Source organism: Miniopterus natalensis, chromosome 19 (genome assembly GCF_054644295.1).
Source record: "Miniopterus natalensis isolate mMinNat1 chromosome 19, mMinNat1.hap1, whole genome shotgun sequence".
Taxonomy (NCBI): Eukaryota; Metazoa; Chordata; class Mammalia; order Chiroptera; family Miniopteridae; genus Miniopterus; species Miniopterus natalensis.
Window position 1 is genome coordinate 14732895 of NC_142099.1, and position 25486 is coordinate 14758380.

A 25486-nucleotide genomic window follows, 5' to 3' on the forward strand; every position below is an offset into this window, starting at 1 on the left:
CCTAAACTGTTAGTCCCTAGAGAGCAGGAGCCTGCTGTGTCTACCAGCACCTTGGCCTGCCAGGTTTATTTCATGAATGAATGAGTCTATGTGCCTCTCCCTCTTTGACCTGGGGGTCCATCCAGGGGAACTCATACTGCAATAATTGACAAGGTTCCCTTAGAGAAATCAGGGGCTTTTTTAAAGCAACCCAATCCCCTGCTCCCTTCCCTCTGCCCTCCGTGTGTCACCTCTGAGAGGCTGGGAAGTGTTTGAGAAAAAACATGGACTTTGGAGTCAGAAACTCTGGGTGAGCCTGGCTAGGTTACTCACTAGCTGTGTTGACCTAGGGCAATTCACTTAGCTTCATTGACCTTTGTTTTCTTCATCTGCAAAATGGGGTAACTGGTATGTTTGGCAGAGGGCAATTTTGTGGATCAAATAGGTTAACTCAGATTAAGTGACAAAATGTTCAAATGTTAGTTGTTATTTTCAATACAGGAGTAGGAGGGGTTGCTCAGAAAACCAAAATTTCAACAAGTGCAGATAAAGACTTTTTTCACCTGGGCCAGGAGTGGGAGAATTAAAAACGAACTTTCTTTACCTGCGATATTCTGCAGATAGCCTGAAACCACACACCAGTGTCCGTTTCCCATTTCTTCTAGTTAAGTTCTAATGCCCAGAGGGCAAAAGTCAAGCAAAAAAGACATAGCTCAAAACACCACATCATGGTGTTTATGTTACTCTTTGAGGAATGGGGGGGGGGGGGGGGAGGACGACTGGAGGAAGTCTTAATGACACATTGGAACCAAGGGTCCAGCCCCTGGAGCCAGGATCTTGGTCTCAAGGCTGACCTCTGCCTCCTGGAGAGAAAGGTCTTTCCATTTTCCTCCCTCCCTCCCTCTCCTCCCTGGTGTGGTCCCTACAGGACTCTAGGTGAGAGGTCCCTTGCTAGACCTTAGCCTCTGGCACCAAGGTTGTCAGGCTCTAAGTGTTCTCCTAGACCAGTCTTTGGACAGGAGTTGGAGTGGAGCCAGCATTTGACAATGGAGGTAAGAGGTAGTGACATTGGGGTAGACAGACCTGCTGCCTCTTGGCTTCAGATCTTCACTTCCCAGTCTCAGCCCATTGTTTGGGCTACACCCTCCCCATCGTCTGCCTAGGCTGGATCCCCAGATCCTGGAGCTGCTTTCACTGGGCCCTATCAGTTAGGGTTGGGCTCATCTGCATTCTGAGAGGTTTGATCTTTCCCCTCCTTGGTCAGTCCCACAGCTCAGCCCCTGGCTCCTATTTGACCAGGGGCTAGCTCTCCTTCCTGCGCTCAAGATGGGACACATGGTCTGACACTTGAAGAAACACTAAAGTTGTGATCCCCTACAACACCTCCAATTCTGCATGTCTGATCCTTAGAGGCTGGGAGGAAGTGTCTTTACCCTTGCTCAGAAATTCAAAGCAATGACTAGAGAAAGTATGGGATTCAGAGTGAGGAGATCAGTTTGAATCATTGTGGGCCTCATTTTTCCCATCTGTAAAACAGGAATCCTAGTACTAGTACGAGTGGGGCCAGTGAAAGAGTGATGTGCAGGCACAAAGACCCAGAGTCCAAGAATCATGATGGGAGAGCGGGACCTCACAAAAACACCCTGGTACTTATTAAACAAGGATTTGAGTACTAAATGCTTTATATGAATCATTTAATACTAAGGACAATCCTATATAAGCAGGAAGTTGAAGCCTAGAGAGCTGTAATCTGCCCATTTAATAGCCAGTAGAATGGCAGGGGTGGGACTATGGGATTAGAGCCAGTTCCAGTTTATCTCCCTTCCTCAGGGAGTTAACACCCAGCTCCTGTTAGGGGAGGGGAGCAGAAGCCATGATGAGAAGGGGCAGGGCAGTGAAGTGGGGGGAGTGTCTGAGACAGCAGGCCTTCTCCCATTTTCATATGCCAAACGGGCATCCTCCATCCTGACAATCAAACCTCCTTTGTATATTTCTTGTCATCTATCCATCCAATAAACTTTTATCAAACATCCTTAGGCTCCAGGCAATGTGCTGGGTACTGAAGAAAGATGAGCTGACTCTTGTGCCAGCCTTTGGTTGCTTGACCACCTGCGACAGAGCTGGACCAGCAGAGCATTATCAACAGCATGGAAGGGCGAGGGTGCAAAGGTTGACATGGGCTGCGGCACAACACAGGAGAGTGCCCACAGAAGGCCCCTGGAGGCAATGACCAGTGTGGAATTCTGGAGGATAAGATGCCACGGGCCATGTGGAGGAAAAGGGGTGGGGCAGGCAGTGAGACAGACCAGGTCAGCAGCAGTTCAGCAGGGTCAAGAGGACTTATGGCAGCGTAGCTGAGGCACAGGTTCTGGGGCTTGAACCCTGGCACATCAGTTAATGTCTCTGTGACTCATTGTTTCAAGAGGATTGAATGAGTTAATGAGAAGCCCTTAAACATGCCTGGCACATGGTAACTGCTCTGTGCACTGGCTGTTGGGGTTGCAGCCACTTTGGCTTTGTGTGAGGTGGGAGTGTGTAGTGTGCCTGTGTGTGGTCAAGGGTGCGGTTGGAATGGGAAACAGGAGCCAGATTACGAAGGGCCTTCTAAGCTAAACTAAGGACTGTAAACAGGGAGCCACTAAAAGCTTTATTCCCTCCTCACTTACCTTGACAGGCCCTGAGACTCCCCCTTCCCTACCACCCTCTGTCCCCAGGCAGTGTTCTCACTCGAAGACCCTATCTGTTCCATCCCTTCCCCCTGCTCACTGTCACTCTTGGGCTCAGAATAAGAATCATCGCCATCCAGTTCTATGCACTGCATGGTCGAGAGGGTGGCAGGACAAGATACCTGGGACCCTCGTCTCAGAACTATATCCAACTTCACTTCCAACACAAGTCTCACTTTGCTTTCAGTAGCACGGGAAGGGAAAGCAGGAAGATTTCCCAGCAGGAGGGTCTGCATCCGTGCCCACTCCCAGCTTCACTTGGTTGGCTTCAGGCAATCAGCCAGGCAGCCTGTCACTTCACTTTTCCCCACCTTAATGAGTTGCACAGTCTTCTTGAGCGGGTTATTATCAGGCTGGTCAGTTTCTCAGGGCTGTGGCCTTCATGCTCCTTGGCCAGATGCTTTGCAAAATATTGGGGGTGCCCATCGCTAGCAGAATGAAATGTAAACTCTTTGGCATCTCCGCAGATCCTCCATAATCCCTCCTGGTTGACCTCTTCAGCTTCGCCCTCAACTCCAATCTTCCTGGACTCAGGACTCTTTCATGGAAGTCAAATGTGACATCTGGCTATGATTCTACATGTTGGGATCCTTAGATCACTTTATCTCAAGGATGAAATGAGATTACTAGGTCTGGCCCCACCATTTTTTTTAGGGTGTGTCCTGATATTCAGTACCCCACCGAAATCTCCTCCTACCCCTCTGATTCCTGTCCTCTGCTGAGAAGTATTAGGTTTCCCTAGTACTGGCTTAACAAACCACCACCACCAAAACCACCTTTACTGATATTACTCACATACCATTAAATTTGCCCTTTTAGAGTGATTGTAATTCAGTGGGTTTTACTTTATTCAAATTGTTGTACAACTATCACCATTCATTCCAGAATATTTTCATCACCTCAAACAAAGATGTGACCCATCAGTGTCACTTTCCACACTCCTTGGCAACCACTAATCTATATTCTGTCTCTATGGATTTGCCTATTCTGGACATTTTATAAAATCATACAAAGTGTGACCTATTGTGTCTGGCTTTGCATGTATTCTTTATGAATGCTCGATCTTGAGGTAGAAATTTCCCTGCTAGCTTGTGTCCCAGGTGTCCACTGTCCTTTATCTAGCAGTAGCCACTGACTCAAGGAAATTGACACTCCAGAACTGTTCGGAGACCTACCTAAATAGCACAGACTTGGCAAAATCTCTGGCATAGCTACCCTGGCTGTGTATCAAAAACCAAACACTCAGCAAGTATTACTTAAAAGTATTTTTTTTTTTATTTAACTTTAATTTCTGAGGTAAAATACTTTTTTCTTTCAACTTCCATAACAAAATACAGAGCTATCAGATACCCCTGGAAAAAAATATGTATATTATACATATATTTCTATAACATTACATCATATATATAATATATATGCAAAAATTTGAAGACTTTATAGAAAGCAGGACATCTAAAAGGCACTGCACAATGGAGTTAAGATTACTTACATTTTATGTACATATACACACTTTATTCTGCTTAAGCTAACTAATGAAGTCATCTTTTACATGTGAATATCTCACTCACAAATCCCTGCATCACAATTTTATAATTCAAAGAATGCCTAAATTATTTCAAAACAAATTAAATGGTAACTTTTTTCCTCAACAAGAAACTAAAAATGGAACAGTTCTTAAAAGACTGGATCAGAGTTCTTCTCTGTAACAAAATTAAAATTTCATTAGTTTATAAAACAAAAAGCACAAACATAATTATGGAATAAATTAAAAAAAAAAAAAAAAAAAAAAAAAGGACAAATAGCCAACTCACTCTACCCGCTTGGTGAGAAGTGAAATACTTCAAACTATATTTTTAATGCTTCTGAAAGCTTCTTGGCCCACGGAGGACTAGGGTGCAGTAATTCCCTATATTAGTGAGTTGGGTTTAATGCAGTGCAGCTTGAAAGCTGGGGGTGAAGGGACTGATGACTTGTTTACAGTTCACTCATAGCTATTCTCTTAAAAAAAAAAAAAAGTGCTCAGCAAGGCTGGATGCTCTTAAGATTGACCTCTACTATTTTCTTTTTTTCAATAGTCAAAAAAGCAAACTGCGCGAACAAGTTCTTGATTAATAAAATTTCAAGATTTAATTTGTAAAGTTTTAAGCATTTGGCACAGCAAAATTCAGAAAAACTGGGGGAGAAAATAGGTCTGGTTTTGTCCCCCTTTTTTCTACCTGCTGTTGGACAGTGATAAGATGCTCACAGAAAAGACAAGACTGGCTTTGTGCCAGGTGCTGCCAGGCGCAGGCTGGGGGGAGAAAAACTAACTCCCACCCCTTCACCCCAGGAATGACCCACCTCCACATTCCCTGGTCCACTTCCTGAGCAAGCCCAAGTTCGGCTCTGTATAAAGGACCCTCCCCTCCACCCCAACCCCAGTGTGCAGTGCAAATTGACCAACAATTTACTGGTGGAATGGCAATCAACAAAAGAGCTAAACACCAAATAACTTCTTAAAGCCAAAAACATTTTCATGGAATTGAACATTTTTTGAGTGTTTTTTTCAAGTGTAAAAGCAGTGACTTTTTGTTCAAACAAAAGCAGCATCTAGGAATTAATTCTGGCACTTGGGTTCTAGGGGGTTACAGGTATGCATCACGGTTTCTCTCCCTCTTATTTTAAAGGCCTCATGTTTCTATTCCTGAGTTAATACCGACACCTGCTGGCCCTCCCCTCTAGTGGACAGAGAGGGTGGCCAGCCAGCCTCCCTGGTTAGGTCGGGCAATGACAAGACATCCCTCCTCCATGTGCCCGGGCTTGCTTTCTGATGAGGTAAGTTGAGGCGCAGAGAAAGAAACTGACAAAAACATAACCAACCAAAGGCACCCTTTGCAGCGTGACCAAAGCCTGAGTCCTTAAGGGCCTGCTCTGTCAGTCCCTTTCCCAGGGAAAGACAAGTCACTCATGGAATCTGAATTAAACAAGGAGAACACTTGCCAAAAAAAACCCGATGGACTCAAGTCATCCCAAGCCACCTAACTCACTCACTTGCTCTAACCTTTCCTGAACCCTTCTCTCATGCATGCTCTCCAGTTTAAAAAAGAACACCCACCTCCAACATTAAAAGACAGCCCTCCAATGCTTCTTAGCATAGAGTTCAATTCGGCTAAGGTAGTCAGGAATTTCTCCATTCCTAGACAGCATCCCTGTGCCCACTCCTTGCCCCTATCAGGTACGGAGTTAAAACTTCTCCCCCTGTTGCCCTGCTGCCAGGTGGATCTGGGCCACGGTTAGGTATTCCCACACAACTCATAGGTATATGTGCACACACACACAGAGTTGGCTGTGGCTTCTCTCTCTGCCCTTAGTTCAGGTTCCTTTTCCTTCCTAGATCATACTTTCCCAATCCTTTGAAATTGATGAAAGGGAGTTTTCCATGAAAAAACAATCCCTGTCTGTTAGCTGCAGTCTCACATAGGATAGTCAATTGATCATGAATGTCATAATAGTCTAGGGAAATGGGTATGGCAAGAATGGCAACGCCACAATGGGACAGACATGAACTTTCATTCATACCAGGCTTTTTGGCATTTGGTTGCCTTCTGTCTCCTGTTCCTTCAGGTTCAACAAACATCCACTTGAACCCTGGCTTCCTTTTGCATTCCCAGGTGTCACCTGTCTTTAACTCCCACAATCTTGCCCTTTTGCTATCCATGCCAGTAACATCAAGAGGGGATGACTAATACTAGCTCAAAATTTAACCATGCCTCAAAATTCTTGGATTATCTGAAAAGTTGTTCATACCCTTTTACAGGTTTATTTTGACAGACCCGTATCATGTTAAAGTATGTTCGTTAAGGCTTGACTTAAAATGATGAGAACCAGACACAACAAAAATATATCTTCACCAGTGTCATGCTTCTCAGTGAACTCGCTACAGTCACACTCTGGTTTGGCTCCCCAAACCCACGATGGAAAAGGAAAAATTAAAGTCATTTTTGTTGGGTTTTGTTTTTAAAGGCATTGGGTTACTTCCTGCCTCTTCTTTCCTCCCTGAACAAGAGTTTGCAACTCTTCATGGCTTCTTAACAGGTGAAGGTGAAAAGTCCAAGAAATTCACAGCAGGGCTTCCTGTCTCAACCATGCAGCCAGGCTCAGTGCCTGCTCCACTCTAATTGGCAGTATGTTTCATGAAAATATTTTTTAGAGGAAAAGGAAAAAATGCCAAACAACAAAGAAAAAAAGCAACCTCTGAACACCCCAACCCTCCCACCCAGTAAGACTGAGATTATCTGTCTCCCCCTGAAATAATTACAAAGAAACATCTCAGGCAAATACTGAGTATTAATGGTCTCTCACTGCTCAACCTCCCAACCATGCCCTTTCCCCTTTTATATGTAACTCTCAGAGCAAAATAAATTCATTAATGGCTTTCCTATATATAAATACAGTAGAAAAGAAAGAAGTTTGGAACCTGAACATCATGGGGCCAAAACAGTGTCTTGGCCCTTTGGGAGCTTGTCAGAAAGTATTAGCCTCAACAAGAAATAGAGGCCCTTTCTCCTTTCAGTTCAATACCCTTCCCGTGTCCTACTCACCAGGGAAAGAAGTGTGTTCATATCCCACCTAATTTACAACAGAAGATTCCCAATCCCATCCCCAAAACATAAAAATACAAGTCTATGCCCCTAGAATGATCAAACCAGTCTAACCCCCCCTCCCCCCCAAATCTTGCTACATAAATACATGTGTGTGATTATAGTATAAACAGCTCCCAATCCACTTCCAATTCTAAGCATCAGCAGCTGCCGTTGCCAAGCCCCGTGGTCCTGACCCATTCCAGAGGAACTTGCCATCCTTTCTCAGCTCTCGGGCTTCAGGGTCGTCATTCCAGCGCCGCTTCAATCGAAGCTTGGGGGGCATCAGGGCATCTTCTTTCTTCTCAGGTACACTGGGCTCTTTGCCAGGCCTGTCTTCACTGTCTTCAGTCACCTCTAGGGGTTCTTCACTTGGGGTGCTAATGGGTACAGAGGGCCAGATAGGTGGTGCCTCTGGGCGGGCAAAGATGGTGCCTTTTTCCTCCTCTATGGTCCTGCTTGGCACAGTGCCCTCTTCTTGAGAGTGTTCCTCCTTCTCTTGGGCTGACTGCCTGAGACTCTCAGGATCCTTTTCAGAGGCTGGCTCTACCTTAATTCTTGGGGGGACAGGAGCCATGGTGGAAGCAGTAACAGGTGCTGACTCCTCCCTGCTCTCTACCCTCTCTCGGTTCTTCCGCCCAACTGGTGGGGGCTGCAGCTTGATAGAAAATTGGGTTGACTCCTCAGGATGCATTTGGCACTGCAGTGGTGGAACCATGAGCCCTGGGTAACGGGGAAATGTCCGGGGACTCAGATGGTAGTTGAACACAGAACAGGCTTGAGAATGAAGGTAGTGTTTCATTTCCTCAGGGTTGAAGGAAAAGCAACTGCTGCTGGTGAAAGGGCTCAGGCCTGGTGATGGGCTATACGAGAAGATAGTGGGAGTCAGGGAGAGGGCTGGTGAAATGGGAACATTAAGGACACCTCCTCGGCCAGGGATTGGAGAGACAGCGAAGGGACTGTGGGGGTCAGGGTAGATCCCTGGCCTAGTGAACAGAGGAAGCATGATGTCGGGCTTGCGTTTCTGATGGCCAATCCCTCCTCCACCGACAGCATTCCGGGAGGACATAAGATCCACGCCCCGGCGCCAGTCAGCGGCTGAGCCATCCTCCAGCTCTGAAAGCTCCACCTTTCTATCAGTGCCATTACTCAACTCCTGGCCAGAAGTAGTTAGGGAGCTAGTAGAGAACCGCCCCGGCTGCACATCACTAGTTGGAGAATGAGTGTCCAGAGGTGGGAAATGGAACCGGGAAGAGGCTGTTGGAACTGGTGGTGCACTCTGGGGAACCACACCTGCGATGGTAGAAAAGACAAAAGGCTACTTCAGGTTTGGTCATTCATTATCAGCACTTTTACTTATGTTAAATAAATACAAGTTTAGGAACAACAGAAAACACTCCAGGTGGACTGATTCCTTAAGCTCCCTGTCTTCCTAGTACTACTGCTCAGCTACCTCTTTTCAATTTAGTTGCCATCTTTCTGTAGCCTCTTACTTTGTCTTCACAGTACGTTTTACTACCTGAAACATGATTTACTTGTTTATCTGTATTCTAAAACATAAATTCCACAAAGGCAGGGACTTCCTATTGTTCACAACTAGATTTCTAGCAGTTTGGGGCTTAACAATGAGTAAGTGCTCGATAACTATTAGTTGAATGAATGAATGGGTACAAGAGTATTCTCCTCTGCAACTCTAAATACCGTGTGTATATCACCTGCTTTAATTCTCAGCTTTTCAAATAGTCTTTTCTTATTTTCACAATTTTGGCGACATCTATAAAGCAAGCAAACAAATCAAACAAACAAAAAAACCCCAAAAACAAAATTAAAAATGACATTCCTGTAAAGCAATGCATTAAAAGACCAAAGATCCTGCACCGAGTATCTATGGCCACAAATAAGGCATATTTTCAGAATAAAAACAGATTTTAAAAAAATCCATGTTTATTAAATTCTTATGGTATATACTTTATAATTTCTGATATACAATCAATACTTTACAGAAAATTAAAAATTTTTCAATCTCTCCAAATCTGTATTTCTCTTAACAAATTTTATATAATGACCTTCATTCCCAACCTTTTTCTTTCTTTTAAAATATGTTTTTATCGATTTCAGAGAGAGGAACGGAGAGGGAGAGATAGAAACATCAATGATGAAAGAGAGTCACTGATCGGCTGCCTCCTGCATGCCCCCTACAGGGGATCAAGCCCGCAACCTGGGCATGTGCCCTGACTGAGGATTGAACCATGACCTCCTGGTTCATAGGTTGATGCTCAACCACTGAGCCATGTCGGTCAGGATCCCAACATGCTTTCAATGCTTTTCAAACACTGAGAACACTGGGCAAAATCCAGGACCCAACGCTCCCTCTCTCAAGGTCACCCGCTAAAATGCGAAGCTCTAAGTTACCGACAACCATGCCAGACGTGTCAACTTCAGACTCTCACAAGTTCTCAACTCTCCAAAAGGCCCTTCTGATAAATAGGGCATAAGAAAGGTGTGCCAGCTGAGGCCTCAGGGACCCTTTGGGTTCCTAGAAAAAATTAGTAGCTTCTATCACTGGTGATGTCAGGAAGGTTCCTTACACTCTGAGGCAGATAAGGGAGAAGGAAAAAAGGGCAAAGAAAAAAGAAAAATCCAAATGAGTGAAAGTATGGTGATCTGGGAAAAGAAACAAAAAAAGTACGTAAGATACAGTGTGGTTAGGCATCATTCCCAATCAGCTGCCTTCTGCTATTTGTATAATGGCGTCATCCTCCACTACGACTCTGCTGGTGTGTGCAAGACTAGCTTTCTAGGCACATGTGACTGAGTAACACTGGGCCAGAGTAGCGTTTCCCAAACTGATACTTTCCAGAAAATGCAGGACTTTTTTCCCCTAAAACTACCGATTTAATCTTACAATTAGGAAAAAAAAGATGGACGATCTTGTACATAATTATAGTCGAGCCAAGAGGGTTGCAGGCCATAAGTATCTCTTCTTCCAGCCTTTTACAGTGGCTAAAATTCTATTCATTTTGATTCTTTTGGATCTTGATTTATTATGAGCACATCTATTCAGAAGCAAAAAAACCCCACTTCTGTGTATTCTGAAGGACTGAGTAACATTAAACATAATGTGAGAAGGTCCTGTCTCCTAAACAATTTTTTTCTTTTTAAATTGAAGGATATCTCAAGTCTTTACATAGACTAAGATACACTGTAAATCTGCAAGAAGGAAACAACACATAGCGTTTTCAAATGCATTCAGAGGGAGTAAAGAAAGGTGAAACCTAGGAGCAATGCTGAAGGTAGCATTCAGAACCCCTCACCTCTTATTGCAGCAGCCTTCACTGCTCTCCACCCTCTATTACATGTTGAGACAGCAAATCTAAGGTTTTATTTGAAAAAATAAGTACTCTGCTTTAGTTCTGGTACCTTCTACCTTGTAGCCTGGTGCAAGTAACCAAATGGTCTTTAACCACCCTCCAGCAAAATGAAAATAAGGCCTTTGCCTAGGTTCAAACCCTGGTCCCATCACTTATTGTGTGACTCTGGATAACTTATCTTTCTGGCCTTAGTTTCCTTACCTGTGAAATGGGTAATAACAGGACTAATCTCATGTTTTTAACACTAAAAGAGTTAATATTTGTGAAGATCTTAGAAGAGTATCAGCCCATAGCAAAATGCATATAAGTATTTGTCAGAATAAGGAATCTATTAATAATCATGGTTCGAAATAAAAACTTTAAAAGGCATTTATTATTTGAATGTGGACAATATATTAGATAACAGTATTAGAGCAATGTTAAACTTCCTGGGTGTTGTAATGTTATTGTGGTCATGGAGGTGAATGTCCCTGTACCTGGGAAATACATGCTGAAGTACACATGGGCGAAGTGTCATGATGCCTGCAACTTAATCTCAAGACTTAAAAATGTGTGTGTGTGTGTGTGTGTGTGTGTGTGTATATAAAGGGATAAATTATAGCAACAATGTTAATGATTAGTGAACATGGGAGGACATGTGGCTGTTCACTGTTTTTCCAATTTTTCTGTAGTTTAAAGTTTTCCAAAATAAAGGTATATAAACAACTTGGGGTGGCGAGGCATAAAGGGAGGTCCCAAGTCTATCCTTGAACTGGTATGTACTGCCCCCACACTCTGACAGGTTATCACTTTTATTAGTATTTTCTGTATCTTCCTTTTGTTTATTATGCAAGTACAAGTAAATACTTAAAATTTCACAGGATGCTTTTAATGATACAAATGAAATACTGTACATAGAAGTATTTTCAACACTATTCAAATGTTAAGTACTCTACCCTAAACTATTAACAGTGAGTAGAATTATGGGGAAGGGAAAACATTCACTTTACTTTTACTCTATGAACTTCTGTATTATTTGGATAGGTTACAACCAGCATGTATTGCCTCATTTTTAAAAACACACAGATCCAAACAGGCCAACTGTATCAACCCACCATCTAGACAAGATCTCTCTGGCTTCCAAGGTCTAAATCCATACAGCCTACTTCTTAAGAGGGCTTATCACATTCCACATTCTGAATTGTATTTTGAACCTAATATTATCTTATCTCTCCTGCTAAAATATAAGTTCCTTGAGGGAAAGAGTACTCCCTCTATTTTTTTTTTTTTTTCTCTTCTGTCTTTAGGGCTTACCTGTCAACAAATTATTTGTTGACCAAATGAATGAATCCCAATCCAGAGGAAAAATGGTTGATTTAGTAAATGAGAGCTGTGTTCAGTAGCTAAATCTCTCAGATATTGTTTCCCGAGAAGCTGTTCAACAGGTACCTGTATTCAACCTACCCTGATCAATCTTTGACTTTGCTGTCATCCTTAATCTTATCATTTGTAAAATGATATTGAGACATATACTTTACCCGGCTAGCAGGGCTGAATGAAATAATTCACAAAACACTAAACAAAAGTACCTTTGTTAAGTAGATACTCAATAAATGTTGCATTTCCTTTGTCATAAAAAGTTAACCTGAAACAACATTTGGTCTACCTGGGTAAAAGTTCCCTATGAACAAATGATGTTCTTTGGAGCTGTATCAGGAATAAGCGACCAAGCAGTGTGCCTAAAGGAAATACACACTGCTCTTCTTTCCCTGGGACTTTTCTGATTAGAATCTTGAGCTTAGTTGAGGATGAATGTTGGTTCCACTGCCTTCAGGCAGAATGAGTTGTGCCAGGCCACTACTGTTAGGTCTCTAGACCAGAGTCTTCACAGAGTGAGAGTCAAGGTTTCCTTGCCTTGGAAAAGCATATTACTCCCAGGGGCTGATGGATGCCCCATTACAGGTTGTCCAATGGCTAGACTCTGGGTTTTCAATAGACAAGAATGGGTGAAAGACAGAAGAGCAAGACTATCAAAGCCTTTTTTGGGGGAGTGGTACAGAAGGGCATGAACACCAACACATTCTTCAAAGTTGCTGGTATGCCCATCTAGAGTACCATTACGCTAGGTGTACAAGGAAGGAGCAAGAGTGAAAAACAGAGGAAATGGAATTCCAGGGGCTAGAACAGGTTTGATTTCCTAACACCTCTCCCTCAGGCACAAGGAAAGAAACCAGGTTGTAATTAGAGAGATACATTCCAATACCACTTTTTTTTTTTAAATGTATGCCCCAGGGACAGGAGGGAGTGGCTACAGAATGAAATGGAAATGTAATGATAGCAGTATCAAGCTAAAACTGCCCTAACTTGTTGTGTAGTAATTAGGTATCTGCAATGGATCTCAGCATTATATTCTCTCAGCCACACCCCCATTCTAATTTTTCAGGTTGTTTCCAACTTTTCCATGAGAAGTTGTATTACTGTAGAATCACAATTAGATTTCTTTGCCTCAACATAAATGCCACAAAGACTGTATTGACAGCTAGTCAGAAACTGGTTAATACAATGTTTCTTGGGCAGGGGTATGATTTGCATCAACAAACACACTCTTGTAAGAGACTGCCTTTTGCTTTGAGAGAGGCAGACCTGAAACCTCTGTGAAGAGCTGTGATGAAAAGCTGTCACCAGAGATCCTAGAGGGGAAACCTTGCTGCACTTACGAGTGAAGGTCAAATAACCCCAGAGTCTTGTTCTCTGAGGAGCTGCTGGTATAGATCAAAGACACTGCTTTTCACTGCAAACATATGAACATCCCCCTCTGTGATCAAGGATGCTGTGGTTTTGATGATATTCACATGATAAGGGAGAGTTTGGTAGTTTCATAGAAAATCGGAAGTGTTTGTAGAAACAAGTTCTTATCTATGAAAGAGCCACCGGGTAGGGTGTTAAAACTCTGAGTCCTAAACTTAAAGATCAACATAAACCTACAGAACATCATTCCTAAAGAGGATAGTGTAATAGTATCTAGGAAATTACAAATAACATGTAAAAAAGGGAACCAAAACAACAGCCCAAACACATTTATCTTGATGCTGCAGAGCCTATCACTCTTGGTATAAGATGAATAGAAACACCTGAGCAAGAACAGAGGCAATCCAAGGGGGTCACATTATTGTTTCTAAAAACCTTTTAATCATGCCAGTCTTAGACTTGGGTTTTCAGGATTCTTCAACTCAAAATTCTTTCCCCACCAAGAGACTTTGCATCTTACCACTTGATCGAATGTTGATGAACGGGTAGTTGGGCGTCACCAGCTTGTTGAAGTTAAACTTGTAAGTAAACCTTTTCCCTTTTGTTTTATGAAGGATCCTCTTATTGTAATAGTATCTGTAAAAACAGGAATGCATGTCAATTTATCTTCTACCTACTGGAAGTTGCTACACTTGGGTAATCACTAAGAGCAGCAATTTTTGCTGGAAGTATTACATGCAATCATCCCTATCATTCTTTTGCTCATTTGCCCTAAGGTTAGGGCTGGGACACCTAGGAGCTTCCTTTTCTCATTCAATTTTCAACTGAGTTGATCCTTGGCTAGAGCTTTACAAGAACAATCTCACTTTAAGATCCTGAATACCTATCCTAGCCCCAAACTCCTTTCTATTCCATCTCTCTACGGTTTCAATTCTGTAGTACATTTCCTTCCTGTTCCACTATATGTCACTACCTAGTTTCTCTTTTCTGCCTTACCCAGGTGGGGACAGACAAGTCTCTTGGGAGACCTAATGTGGTTCATCTGGATGAAGGAATGTGGAACTGTTCTATGGTGGCAGGTAAAACAATGGTATACCCGGATCTGGAAAACAGCACTCAGCTTGGCCTGCTTCACTAAAGAGGATGTGAGAGGCTCCAGCAAAGCTGCCACACAGATTTTACATTCAGGGTTACTAAGAATGAAAAAAACTTCATTTAGCGAGCTTCAATGTATCAGGAACCTTTATCCTAGCATCTATTCATTAGCACAGGTCATAAACCCCTTGAGGGCTAAGGGTTATGAAATGTAAAGACTGACAAGTGGAAAAGAGAAGCTGAGAAACTTATAGATCAATCTTGGACATGCTGGAGCAACCTATGGACTGACAACTAAGCTCACAAATATAGTTCCTAAATACTGTAGCTAGGTCAGTATTATTCAGTCAGTCTTCCTCCTATGTGTTTGCTTCAATCTTTTTTTAGTTTTTTCCAGAAGAACCTAAAGAAGAGAAATTCTATAGATTTCCAACAAGGAAGTCTAAACTAATCTTTTGGATTATAAATGAGCTATAATCCATGTTTTACTACACACTCTCACCCACTACAAAGCAGAACCTGCTGTCTGTCAGAAGCCAGTGCCAACAACATTGGAATTCCTTCCTACATATAACCAAAGATAATGCCTTCTCTCCTTTTGTGCCTCTGCTCCTCAGATTCAACAGCTCTTCTACTTCCACTTGAAAACTACACATTATTCACTTAGACAGTATAGTTTCTTGTCACCTGATACCCTTTTTACCTAACATTCATCACCCTGCTTAGTCTCCTTTCTATCTGTTGACACCATAGATTTGGGATCCTTTCTGTTACCTGAGGGCCCGGCTCAGCTTGTCATAGTTCATCTGTGGTTTGCACTTCCTGCGGCCCCAGAGGCGGGCCACCTCGTCTGGATCCTTGATGACAAACTCCCCGTACTCTCCCTGCTGCCAGGCGATGACATGGCGGAACTCTTCCTTTTGCAGCAACTCCAGGATGAAGTGCCACAGCTGGATCTGTCGGGAGCCCGGGGATGACTCTGTTTTATAGGCCCAATCAGGAAACTGATAGCCTTTAATGTGACAAGGGCAAGATCAAAGTTGTGAGAAGCTAGGTACATACATCCCAGTATCCCTGACTTCACATTCCAATGCTCGGATCTCTACAGTGCTGTGCAAATATGCTATAAACACCTTTCCAGTCAGCTGGGGCTAACCACAACAGGGCAGAGCAACGCAGAGTGGTTACCTTTCCTTATGGCAATCATCAAATCTGATAAGCGTTGGGCAGCAGCACCCAGGTGTCCTAATCTCTTACTCTTTCATACATTACTTAATCTCACACCTACTTTCTATGAAGGCATAAAAGTTCCAAAGGGAACAAACAGGAAATATAAACCAATGCTTTAGGAAAATACAGTTGAAAACCCCTTATCCCCAAAGTTAGAACTGTCTCTCTAACAGGAAAGAGAATCTAAATCTTGGGATAAAAGTGTGGTGACCAGACATGTTAGATATACATACAAAAGAAACAAGCCTACAACTGTCCTAGCAGTATCCACCCAGTCAAGAACCTGTCAGTCATGGTCTGGCATTTGTGAACAGAGCCCAAGTGGAGAGAAAAAGAACCATGGAGGGACATTCCAAGTAGACCAGAGATGATTCACTTCTGCTCACCTCCACCTCCTTCTGGCTTTTCCACGATGCTACAGCCTGCTTTCATTTTCACCCTCCTGCTGAGAGATACAAGCCACATCAATTACTTTAAGGTGCTATTGTTTATTACCTTCCCCAGGATTTCTGGCACAGCCTTTCCCCAAACTTCCTTTTCCTTCTTATGTAACCCTCTTTCTTTCAAACAGGTCACCTCCAAACTGTAAGCCTCAAGTCATCAAATGATGGTCCTCTGGTCATCAGCTTCAAAGGCCATAATTATCTTTCACCTGACTTTAAACTACAAGGGGTAAACACTATCTTTAATATTTGCTTTCTTTCTCCTGATCAGCTCCTTGGAAAGTAAGGGTACAGTTAAAGGAGTCCAAAGAGGCAGCCAAAACAAATCAGTTTGTCTTCTATTACTAGACAGGCCCAGATGCCAAGATATACATGCTTGAGTTCACCCAGATGTACCAGTTTAAAGAAGAGTGGAAAAAAAAAAAAATCAAAATCCATCTGACTGCCACTCAAGAAAGTACATCTGATTCTGATTTCTTTTACTGAATTATGTGAGATGGGAGAAGGAAAACTCCCAGTCAGAAACTGCCCCTCCTCCTTGAAAAACACCCTGGGATACAGAGAGTAAACACACCATATATAAAGTTACTCTATACAAGAAACACACACATTTCCAAAATCTTTTTGAGAAAATAATTACATTTTCTCCCTTTAATAGAAAGAGGAGGGCGGAAAAAAACACACACACAAGCATTTCTGAGAACCTTTGTCCAGTAAGTGGAGGGAGTCTTGGTGTGATCTGAATTCACTCCATCCAGATTTACGGTACGTCAATAAATTTCCTGTTTCTAGCAGCACGCAGCTTTGTATCAATCAATCCTTTAGCAAAAAGAAGGGAAGAGTGAAACTGCCAGAGGGAGATGTGGGCAGGAGAGGCAGATCTGCCCTCACAGTTCCCCAGGGTGGATGACAGGCCCTCAGCATGTAGGTGCCTCAATGGCCTCAGGGTGGAGTGGGGACAAATTCTTAATCTTGGAAATTTCATCTAATCTAGGATTCCTCTAGATCCTTTGAATTTTTCTCCTCACCATACACATTAAGAAAACCGGTAAGTTTCAGTCTGTAAGACTACAAGGGAAAGAGGATGAGATAAATACCCCCAAGGAAGAAACAAACACAGACACAGCCACATCCATAACGGAGACAATAACAGGGCCTCCGAGCTGAGGCAGAAGCTTCCTCTCCAGCTGCTCCCATCTCCGTGACAATGAGGGAGGAAAAACACTAATTTCCCCACGGCTCCAGGAAGCCGCCCTGGACTCCTGGATGGCTCTGTCGGATCGCAGGGCCTTTATCCTGCCACTGGAATGGTCTTCAGCCACCAAGCCTCGGGTCCCAACCCCGCTGCAACAATAACTTGACTGGGAAGCTCTCTCTTGACACCCCGGCTCCCGATTTCCCCCGATAAAGCTTCCCCTCCCAGGAGCCCGGAGGCGCCTCTGCAGGAGTTTCACAAATTCACTCCGAGGACACTGTCCAATTACGGCCACTCATCCCAACTCCGCAAATCCCACCAAGGCCCCTCGCCCTTCCTCGGGTCCCGAGCACTCCCCAAAGAGTGAAGCACACAGAGTCTGGCGCTGCGGCTCCCCGGCTCGGCCCGCGGCCCCCGCAGCCTCCCTCCTTCTGGCTTCCCGGCCGGGTTCCCCTCGCTCCGTGGCACGAACGCTGCCCTGGAACCCCGTCGCCTCACAGACACCCGGGCGCCCTCCCTCCCCCGCCCCCCCCCCCCGCGCGCTGGGTGAGGCCCGCTGGGTTGGGACGTGGCCCGCTGGGCGTCCCCGACCCCAGCGATGCCGTCCCCGCCGAGATTCACGGGGTCCGTCCGAGGGGCCGGGCAGTGAGGCCAGGACTCACCTCTCCCCGGCAAGGTCTGTCTTCGGTCCGGTCTCCTCCGCGGCGTCTCCGGCTCCTCCTCATCCACCCCAGCAGGAAGTGACCTCTTCGGCTGCTGTCGTCACTTCCATCAGCAGGCGGGGCGGGGAGGAGGCGGTGCTCTCCCGCGGGTCTCCGAGCCGCGCCACGCCGCGCCCAGCGGCGCCTCCCTTCCCTTTCGCGGTCTCCGCAGACTCCGACTTCCGCCGGCTCTGCGGCCCCGGCGCTACCTCAGCGGCGAAACCCGCGCCGCCGCCCCGCCCACGCAGCCGCCCCGGAGTGGCGCGTGTGTCACGCTGCGGGGGCACGTTACGCACGCTCGCGGCAGGAGGCCCTACCCAGTCTCGGCCCCGCCCGGTCTCCGGCTAGAGTGCGAGGCTGCGCGACGTGGGCTCTGGCGCGTCCCGGCCCACCGCGCGCGGGCGGGGCGCGGCCCCGAGAGCCCCCGGGGTCGCGGGAGGCGGTGTCGCAGAGACCCCTGGAAGGGCCGAGGTGCGGGGGTAAAGCCCGCCCCACACCGCTGCGACCCCCAGAGAGGCGAGCCTGCACAATGGGCAGAGGACCCCAACATCAGAGGGCGTCCCCCCCAGGGGCCCTTTCAGGTGCCGAGGAGAGAAGCCGCGAAGCTGTCTCTGGAGCGCGTTGCCCAGGCAGTTGCCCACGTATGGGAAGTGTGACCGGTTCCCCGCTTATCCCCACACCTCTGCATTCTGCATTCAGTTTTCATTTGTCCACATCTAAGCAACTCGTAAGTCTTCTGACTCGTTCAAATACATCTCCCCTTTCTTTTCCCTCTGCCGTTGGTTTCTGCTCAAGCAATTCCAAGTGACCAGAGCCAAGCATATTTCTCCCTGTCGGGCTCTGTGGCGAGGCTCTCAAGCAGTTCACCTTCATCTCTTTCCCCAGCCCCGTATGGCTGAGTGCTCTCCAGGCCTAGTTTCACTCCAGAGGCAGGAAAAAGGGAGAAATGAGGATCAGTAAAGGTTAAATAAATTAGACTAAAGAATAAAAGTGTGGTGGAAGTGAAGAGAGATGGAATTGAAGGAAATCTGAACAATTTGGAATAACGTCATAAATTCAGTCTGGTACTGTTCTTCCAATAACACCTGAATGCCACCAAGAACATGGAGACATCATCATAAGTTGTTAGAAAAGTCCCAGTTTTGGTTTTGCTCCTAGCGATTCTCTACCTGTTGATAAGTTAACTAGCATGTTGGGCCCTTCTGGGCCTAAAGTTGCCTTTCCTGTTTAAAAAGAAAGGATAATATTTTAGCGCTGTAGGAAGGACTACCAATGTCTGCAGTTACATGACAAGGTCTGTGAGTGTTGGAACTATCTGTCCTTTGTTTTTTTAAAGTATGTTTTTATTTCAGAGAGAAAGGGAGAGGGCTAGAGAGATAGAAACATCAATGATGAGTCATTGATCAGCTGCCTCTTGCACGAGTCCCCTACTTGGGATGGAGCTGGAAACCTGGGCATGTGCCCTGTCTGGGAATAGAACTGTGACCTAGTTCATAGGTTGACCAACCTCTGAGCAACCCCAGCTGGGTGGAACTATCTATCCTTTGTATCTTCCACACAGTACCTAGAACAATGTCATATGCAAGTGTCAGATGTTTGGTTGAACAGTGTTTTTAAAATATTGGGATTTAGCTAAGTGATATCAATTGTAGTCAGGTCCTAGTATCTTCATCTACTAGCTGTGTGACTTTGGTTAAGTAACCTGACCTCTCTGTGTCAGCTTCTCATCTGGATGAATGTAATACCTATAGTATCTACTCATGTGGTTGTATGAAATGTGTTAACGCATGTAGAGGGGTTAGAACAGAAAATGGTGCGTTGTAAATATGGCAGATGAACAAATGTTGGCAAAAATAATAATCATAAAAATCCTCAGTTTTTCATACCACCCAAGCAAATCTTAGTAATCGTGTCAATTTCGATCAGGACGAGCAGCTTCTTCTGAAAGTCTGAAATTACTGGCCTTTGGCTCATGGCTCAAATTGTCATGGTTAGAGCCAGCACTTAACCTCTAAGGACCCTGTGTTTTACAAAGGGCCGGAAAGCAGCATATAGGGACTCCTTATGCATATACTTGTTCACCCCAGTCTCCCAGTGGCTCTCTGCTGCAGCTTCTCTGACTAATTAGTCATAAAGGATGACTTAACACAATTAACAGAGATAAATGGGTCTCTATACCTGGCTGGAGTCTGAATTGATCTACTGAGAAATGTTTATATGCCAGAAGAACTCGACATCGTTTTTTACATGAAGAATCAAATCACTGACCTGAAACTCAACAGGTGACTTTGGGTTTGATAAAGCAAACTGGAAATTCCCTCACAATTAGTGAGACCAGATAAATGAGTTTTGCACTGGGAACTTCTGTGATGGTAGTATCGGGAGATTTGGATGGCTAGGGATTTCTTGTCCAGTGTATCCAAGATCCCTATCCACTATCTCCTTTACCATAGCACTGCTTGCCTTTGTCTGCTGCAGACAGGCTTTCACAATGTGGAGATTCTTCTTGTTCCTGAAATATGGAGAGCATGAGCTTTCTGAAAGTGTGGGGGTGGAAACACTTAGGCATAGTCTAGGAGACAAGACAGGTTGTAATCTCTCTTGAATTTCCACTTGTTCAAAGCCTTCTTTGTCCACTGAGACTGCCCTCTGCCTCACTTCCCACCCATCTTTATAATTGTTCCATATGCCTAGGATAAGTTTCTGTTCTAAATCTCCCATTCTCAGCGTGGCTTTTGATGCAACAAAGCTACTCCATTGCTTCTGAAAGTTAAAAAAAAGAGGGGATAAAAAAACATCTAAAATTAATTTTTCTTAAAAAACTCTTCTTTGGGGGGGGGTGGGGGGTGGTGTGTGTGTGTGTGTGTGTGTGTGTGTTTTCCCTGGCTCGCTCTTCATTATTGCTCCTCTTTTCATGTATACACTTGTTTTCCACATTCCAAACCTACCTGGCCATATACAAGGGTTGTCAAAAGCAAGTTTACAGTTGTTCATATAAAAAATTATAAATTAATAAACAATAAACTCTCTTTCATGTACTCACAACTGTAAACCTACTTTTGCCTACCCCTGTATATGACGTAAACGTCTTCCTCTCTACTCTCGTGGTAGATTTACAGTGTCAGATACTATTTGTGTGTCATGCATATAATTTGTTCTTCTTAGTGTGTTTGCCTTAGATTGCAGGTCCTCAGAGCTTAGAGCTGCAGTCAGGTCCCTGCAGTGCCCAGAGCAGTTCTGTGTCATCATTTGAAATGCCTAATGATGATAATATCCTTTTCTGTATCATAAGGGCTTATGTGCTACCAGCACTGACATCTTCGCACTTCCCTCAGTTTCCTCTAAATCTCTCAGTAAAAAACAGGTAGACTCTTTTCTCTAAACAATGTTCTCATTGAACTTGGATTCAGAAGACCTGAGTTTCGGTCCTGCTTCTGCCCTTTGCTGACTGTGTTCTCTCACAAGTTGCTAAATGTCTCTAAGTTCTGGCCTCATCTTCATCTGTTAAAGGGAGACACTATCGATGTCCTTGATGAGGACACAGTGTCCCATAGAGGTTATGAAGTGTTTGTAAAGTACGAAACCCTTTATAAAGGTCAAGGATCATGATTACTCTGGTGATTATCCCAGACCCTACACTATGGTATTAAGAACTCAAACTTTACAGCAGTTATCACCTAATTTCACAAACTTTGAGTGGATCTAATGTTTCAAACAGGTAGGAATCTAATTGAAAAAGAATTTTGCCTTGAAAATTAGGGTTCTTGAGTCGCCGGTTCGATTCCAAGTCAAAGACACGTACCAGGTTGCAGGTTTGATCCCGGGCCCTGGTCAGGGCACATGTGGGAGGGAACCAGTCAACCAATTGGTGTGACTCTCTCATTGATGTTTCTCTCTGTCTCTCTCTCTCCCCCTCCCTCCTACTCTCTCTAAAAATTGATGGAAAAAATATCCTTGGGTTAGGATTAACAACAACAACAACAAAATTGACTTATTTCTATGCTTTGTGACTCAGTTTTCCTTAAAGTGAAGGCAAATTATAAGAAAATAAACTTCACTAAATATTAATTGCATTTTACCACATTGGACTCGAGTGGCTCATAAGATTTTGTGTTTTGGTTTATTTTTCCCATCAACTCAAGGTTGTTGCGAGGGTAAAGGAGTTAATGTCAGTAACGTGTGGGGATCCCCAGATTAAAGGTTAAGTGAGTCCAAAGCAGAAGTAACTTTGTCCAAAGTTACAGCCCAACGAGAAGGAGCAGGGAACCTGGCTGTTTATTCAGCAGTGACTCGGGGATTCAAGGACTCTCCCGGATTCCACGTCCATCACAGTCCACAAATACCCCTTCCTCTCATTTCCCTTTTTTAGGTCTTGGTTCCCCCATCTCAAATTGGCACAGTGGAGAGGGTTGTGAGAGCATGGGACAGTATTTACTTGAGGAAATGGCCACGTAAGCGATTTGGCCTTTTTTTCTTCTTTTTTTTCCTCCTTCCTGGCAGCCTAGGAGCAAGCTTCCCCTAACCAAATGTTTGATTGCCAGAATCTATGTCTGAAGGCTCACTTCTTCCAAGAAGCCTGCTAAAGTTAATTGGAACAGAGGACTAGCTTCTCTTAACCTATCTAGGATGTGTTTTTCAAGGCCCTGCATGTGTTCCCTACTCTTATAAGACCTGAAACCTTGACCTGTTTGCCACGTAAACTTTTTGCTGTCTTTTGTATTTATTTAGTGTTCATATCTGACTCTCACTGTATTCTCTTTATGACTGTCTACATCATTTATAATCCTAAGAGGTCAGAGACTGTATCTGTGTAATTTTCATTACATAATAGCCAATAAAAATGATAATCACTATAATAGAGACTTGATGATCATAGTTTAACAGACGCCAACAACGGTTGTAGTGGCCAATGGAGTGAGATCTTGAATCAAATTAATTAACAGTCAATCACCTTAAAATAGTTTAGAAAAATTTTCCTTTAATAATTGCTCACATATTTTTGGACTTGTAGAATCTTAGACATGGAATGAATGTCAGAGGTCATCTATTCTATCCTCTCACTAAGTGCCACCAGCCTCTTGAACCCTCACCATGACAAGGAGTTCACTACTTTGCCTAACACCTAATCAACCTAGCTTTTCATTGTAAAATATATCATGCCTACAAAAAAACATATGAAAATATATGTGTTGAAGAACAATAGTAAAACAAAGTACTTAAGTACCTACCACCCAGGCAAAGATGAGAAATGACCATACCTTGGAATTCTTTGCCCCTCCTGATTTCATCCAAGTTCAATGTTTAGATAACCCTAATTGTTCTTTCTTATATGGACCTGAAATGTGTTCCACTGACACATCTACCTGTGACTCCTAGTTCTGGGTACTGGGGCTATGCCAGTTCAATGTAATGTTTCTTCCATATGATAACCCGTTGGCTATTTGATAACAGGTATTATGCCTTCTGTAAGGAGTTGCTGGAAGAAACATCCTTAGTTTTGTTCCTTTTCAAACCTCTTCAATAACTGTACATAGTCCTCCACAGGCCTGGTCTGACTAGCAAAATATAGAGTGAAACCATTCCCTCCTTCATTTGGACTCTCTCACTCTCTCCTTCTCTCTCTCCAATGGCTTTGGATAAGATCGACTGTTCCAGAGGCCACTGTACACTGCTGAGTAGATAGTCAAAATCCCCATGGTTTTCTTACAGAGACTATTAATCCAGGTCTCTTCTGTTAAGTAATTGTGTGTGTGTGTGTTTTAATTTTTTAAAAGTTTGACTTCAGAGAGAGGAAGGGAGAGAGAGAGAGAGAAACATCAATGATGAGAGAGAGTCATTATCAGCTGCCTCCTGCATGCCCCCCACTGGGGATCGAATCAGGAACCTGGGCATGTTCTTTGACCAGGAATTGAACCTCGATCTCCTGGATCATAGGTCGATGCTCAACCACTGAGCCACTCTGGCTAGCCTGTTAGGTAGTTTTAAAATCTAAATGCCAGACTTTACATTAATTACATTAATTCTTGTCAATTTTATTTGGTTGGTTTTGTTCTGTGACTCATGCCAGCCTGTCTATATCATTTAAATGTATTATTGTATAATTTATTGACAGAGACTCTCCTTGGAGCAAGCATGAAAAACACTTCTGCAGAATACATTAAAATGCCAATGTTAAACTATTCTGAACATAATAAAATATTTTCTAAATGGTTCAGAAGTCACTGCAGGATCTTGCAGCGTCTCCTCAATTATTGTACCTTTGATCTGTGGGATGCCAGTTACTGGAGTTGCAGGTAATGAGATTCCAAATAGCAGTGTGCTTTAGTGCATGAGACTCTGGCAGAGAGTTAAAGCTACTGTGGAAAGCAGAGAACATCAAAGTAAAGCTAGTCATTATGCTGGCAGCAGGGGAGAGAAGTGGGAGTTCATGTACAGTAGTTGGACATCATAAGGAATTGGGAATCTATCATATTTTGGCATCAATTCAGAAGGTGGAATGTCTAGATACATGTACCGCCAGGATATTTTTCTCTTAACAATAAATTATTGTAATAAGCTTGGTTAATGTGCTTTGCAATAATGTTTTAAGACTAGGTTTATTGGCACAATTTAAAAAATCACTATCATTACAATAACAGGTCTATGATTTTGCAGCAAAAATATGGGCTGCTAATATTTTAAGAAAAGAAGAAAAATTCAAAGCTTGGAAGAAAAACACCCTAGCATATACCTCCTCTTGGCTGTCAGGAAAGCGCCTGGGGCACAGAGAACATGCACTGCAGAAGCATGCATGCCCGCACACACATGCCATCTTGTCCAGCTTTTACATTAGGCAGATGCTGGTTGCAGACCAAGTCCTCATCTGCCCCTACATGCCAGTCTGGTCCAGAGCAGTGCTTGTTTCTCATGGAAAATATTTTGCCCTGAGACTGCCCCTGAAGCCCTGAAACACTAATTGAACCTGAACATTTGAATTGAACCTCATTACTTGAACTGTGTGAGGGAGGTGTGGGTCCCTTGGGTCTGAAATAGGGCGAGAGGAGACTCAGCTCTCAGTTACACTGTTTGTCTCCTGGTGCTAAAATACACTGCCTCTGGGAACCCAGTTACTTGCGACAACTTTGGGGTTTTTTTGCTTTCCCTGCTCCTCATTTACTCCATATAATTCACATTGTAACTTTCTGAGTCTTCTCACCTTGATGCAGAGAGGTAAGTAGGCTTTAGATGAGAATCATGAGAGTCACTCCAGCATATGGGGTGGCCAGAATTTGGGGAACCACCACCAAATCGGTCACTTACCCCCACAACTAATGCCAGTCATTAGTTAGGTGCTTTGTTTTCCCCTATTCTGTAGAACATGAAAGGTCAGATATGTGGGGTTTTGTGGAGCAAAAGTGACC

General features: G+C 43.9%; 1 protein-coding gene across 2 annotated transcripts; it reads right to left on the reverse strand.

Annotated features, from left to right (window-relative positions):
• Positions 1 to 6578: 6578 nt before the first annotated feature.
• Positions 6579 to 18116, reverse strand: ETV3 (ETS variant transcription factor 3). 2 transcript variants are annotated; one of them, XM_016221586.2, is made up of 5 exons: positions 18048 to 18116; positions 16134 to 16192; positions 15292 to 15529; positions 13943 to 14058; positions 6579 to 8617 (listed from the first exon to the last, which is right to left on the reverse strand). In XM_016221586.2, exons 2-5 carry the CDS (start codon positions 16177 to 16179, stop codon positions 7479 to 7481), a joined length of 1539 nt encoding a protein of 512 aa, XP_016077072.1. In that variant the 5' UTR covers positions 16180 to 16192; positions 18048 to 18116; the 3' UTR covers positions 6579 to 7478. The 2 variants fall into 2 exon arrangements, with proteins under 2 accessions (XP_016077072.1, XP_016077071.1); XM_016221585.2 differs by lacking the exon at positions 18048 to 18116 and having other exon boundaries at positions 16134 to 16256.
• Positions 18117 to 25486: the final 7370 nt, after the last annotated feature.

What these genes read in the sequence shown, in the direction of transcription:
- ETV3 (XM_016221585.2), bottom strand. Translation starts at nt 16,212, where the DNA reads ATGTGGCTTGTATCTCTCAGCAGGAGGGTGAAAATGAAAGCAGGCTGT. An exon ending in AAAGCCAGAAGGAGGTGGAG is followed by an intron (nt 15,530 to 16,133) that starts GTGAGCAGAAGT and finishes GTCACATTAAAG; the next exon opens with GCTATCAGTTTCCTGATTGG. An exon ending in AAGCTGAGCCGGGCCCTCAG is followed by an intron (nt 14,059 to 15,291) that starts GTAACAGAAAGG and finishes CTGTTTTTACAG; the next exon opens with ATACTATTACAATAAGAGGA.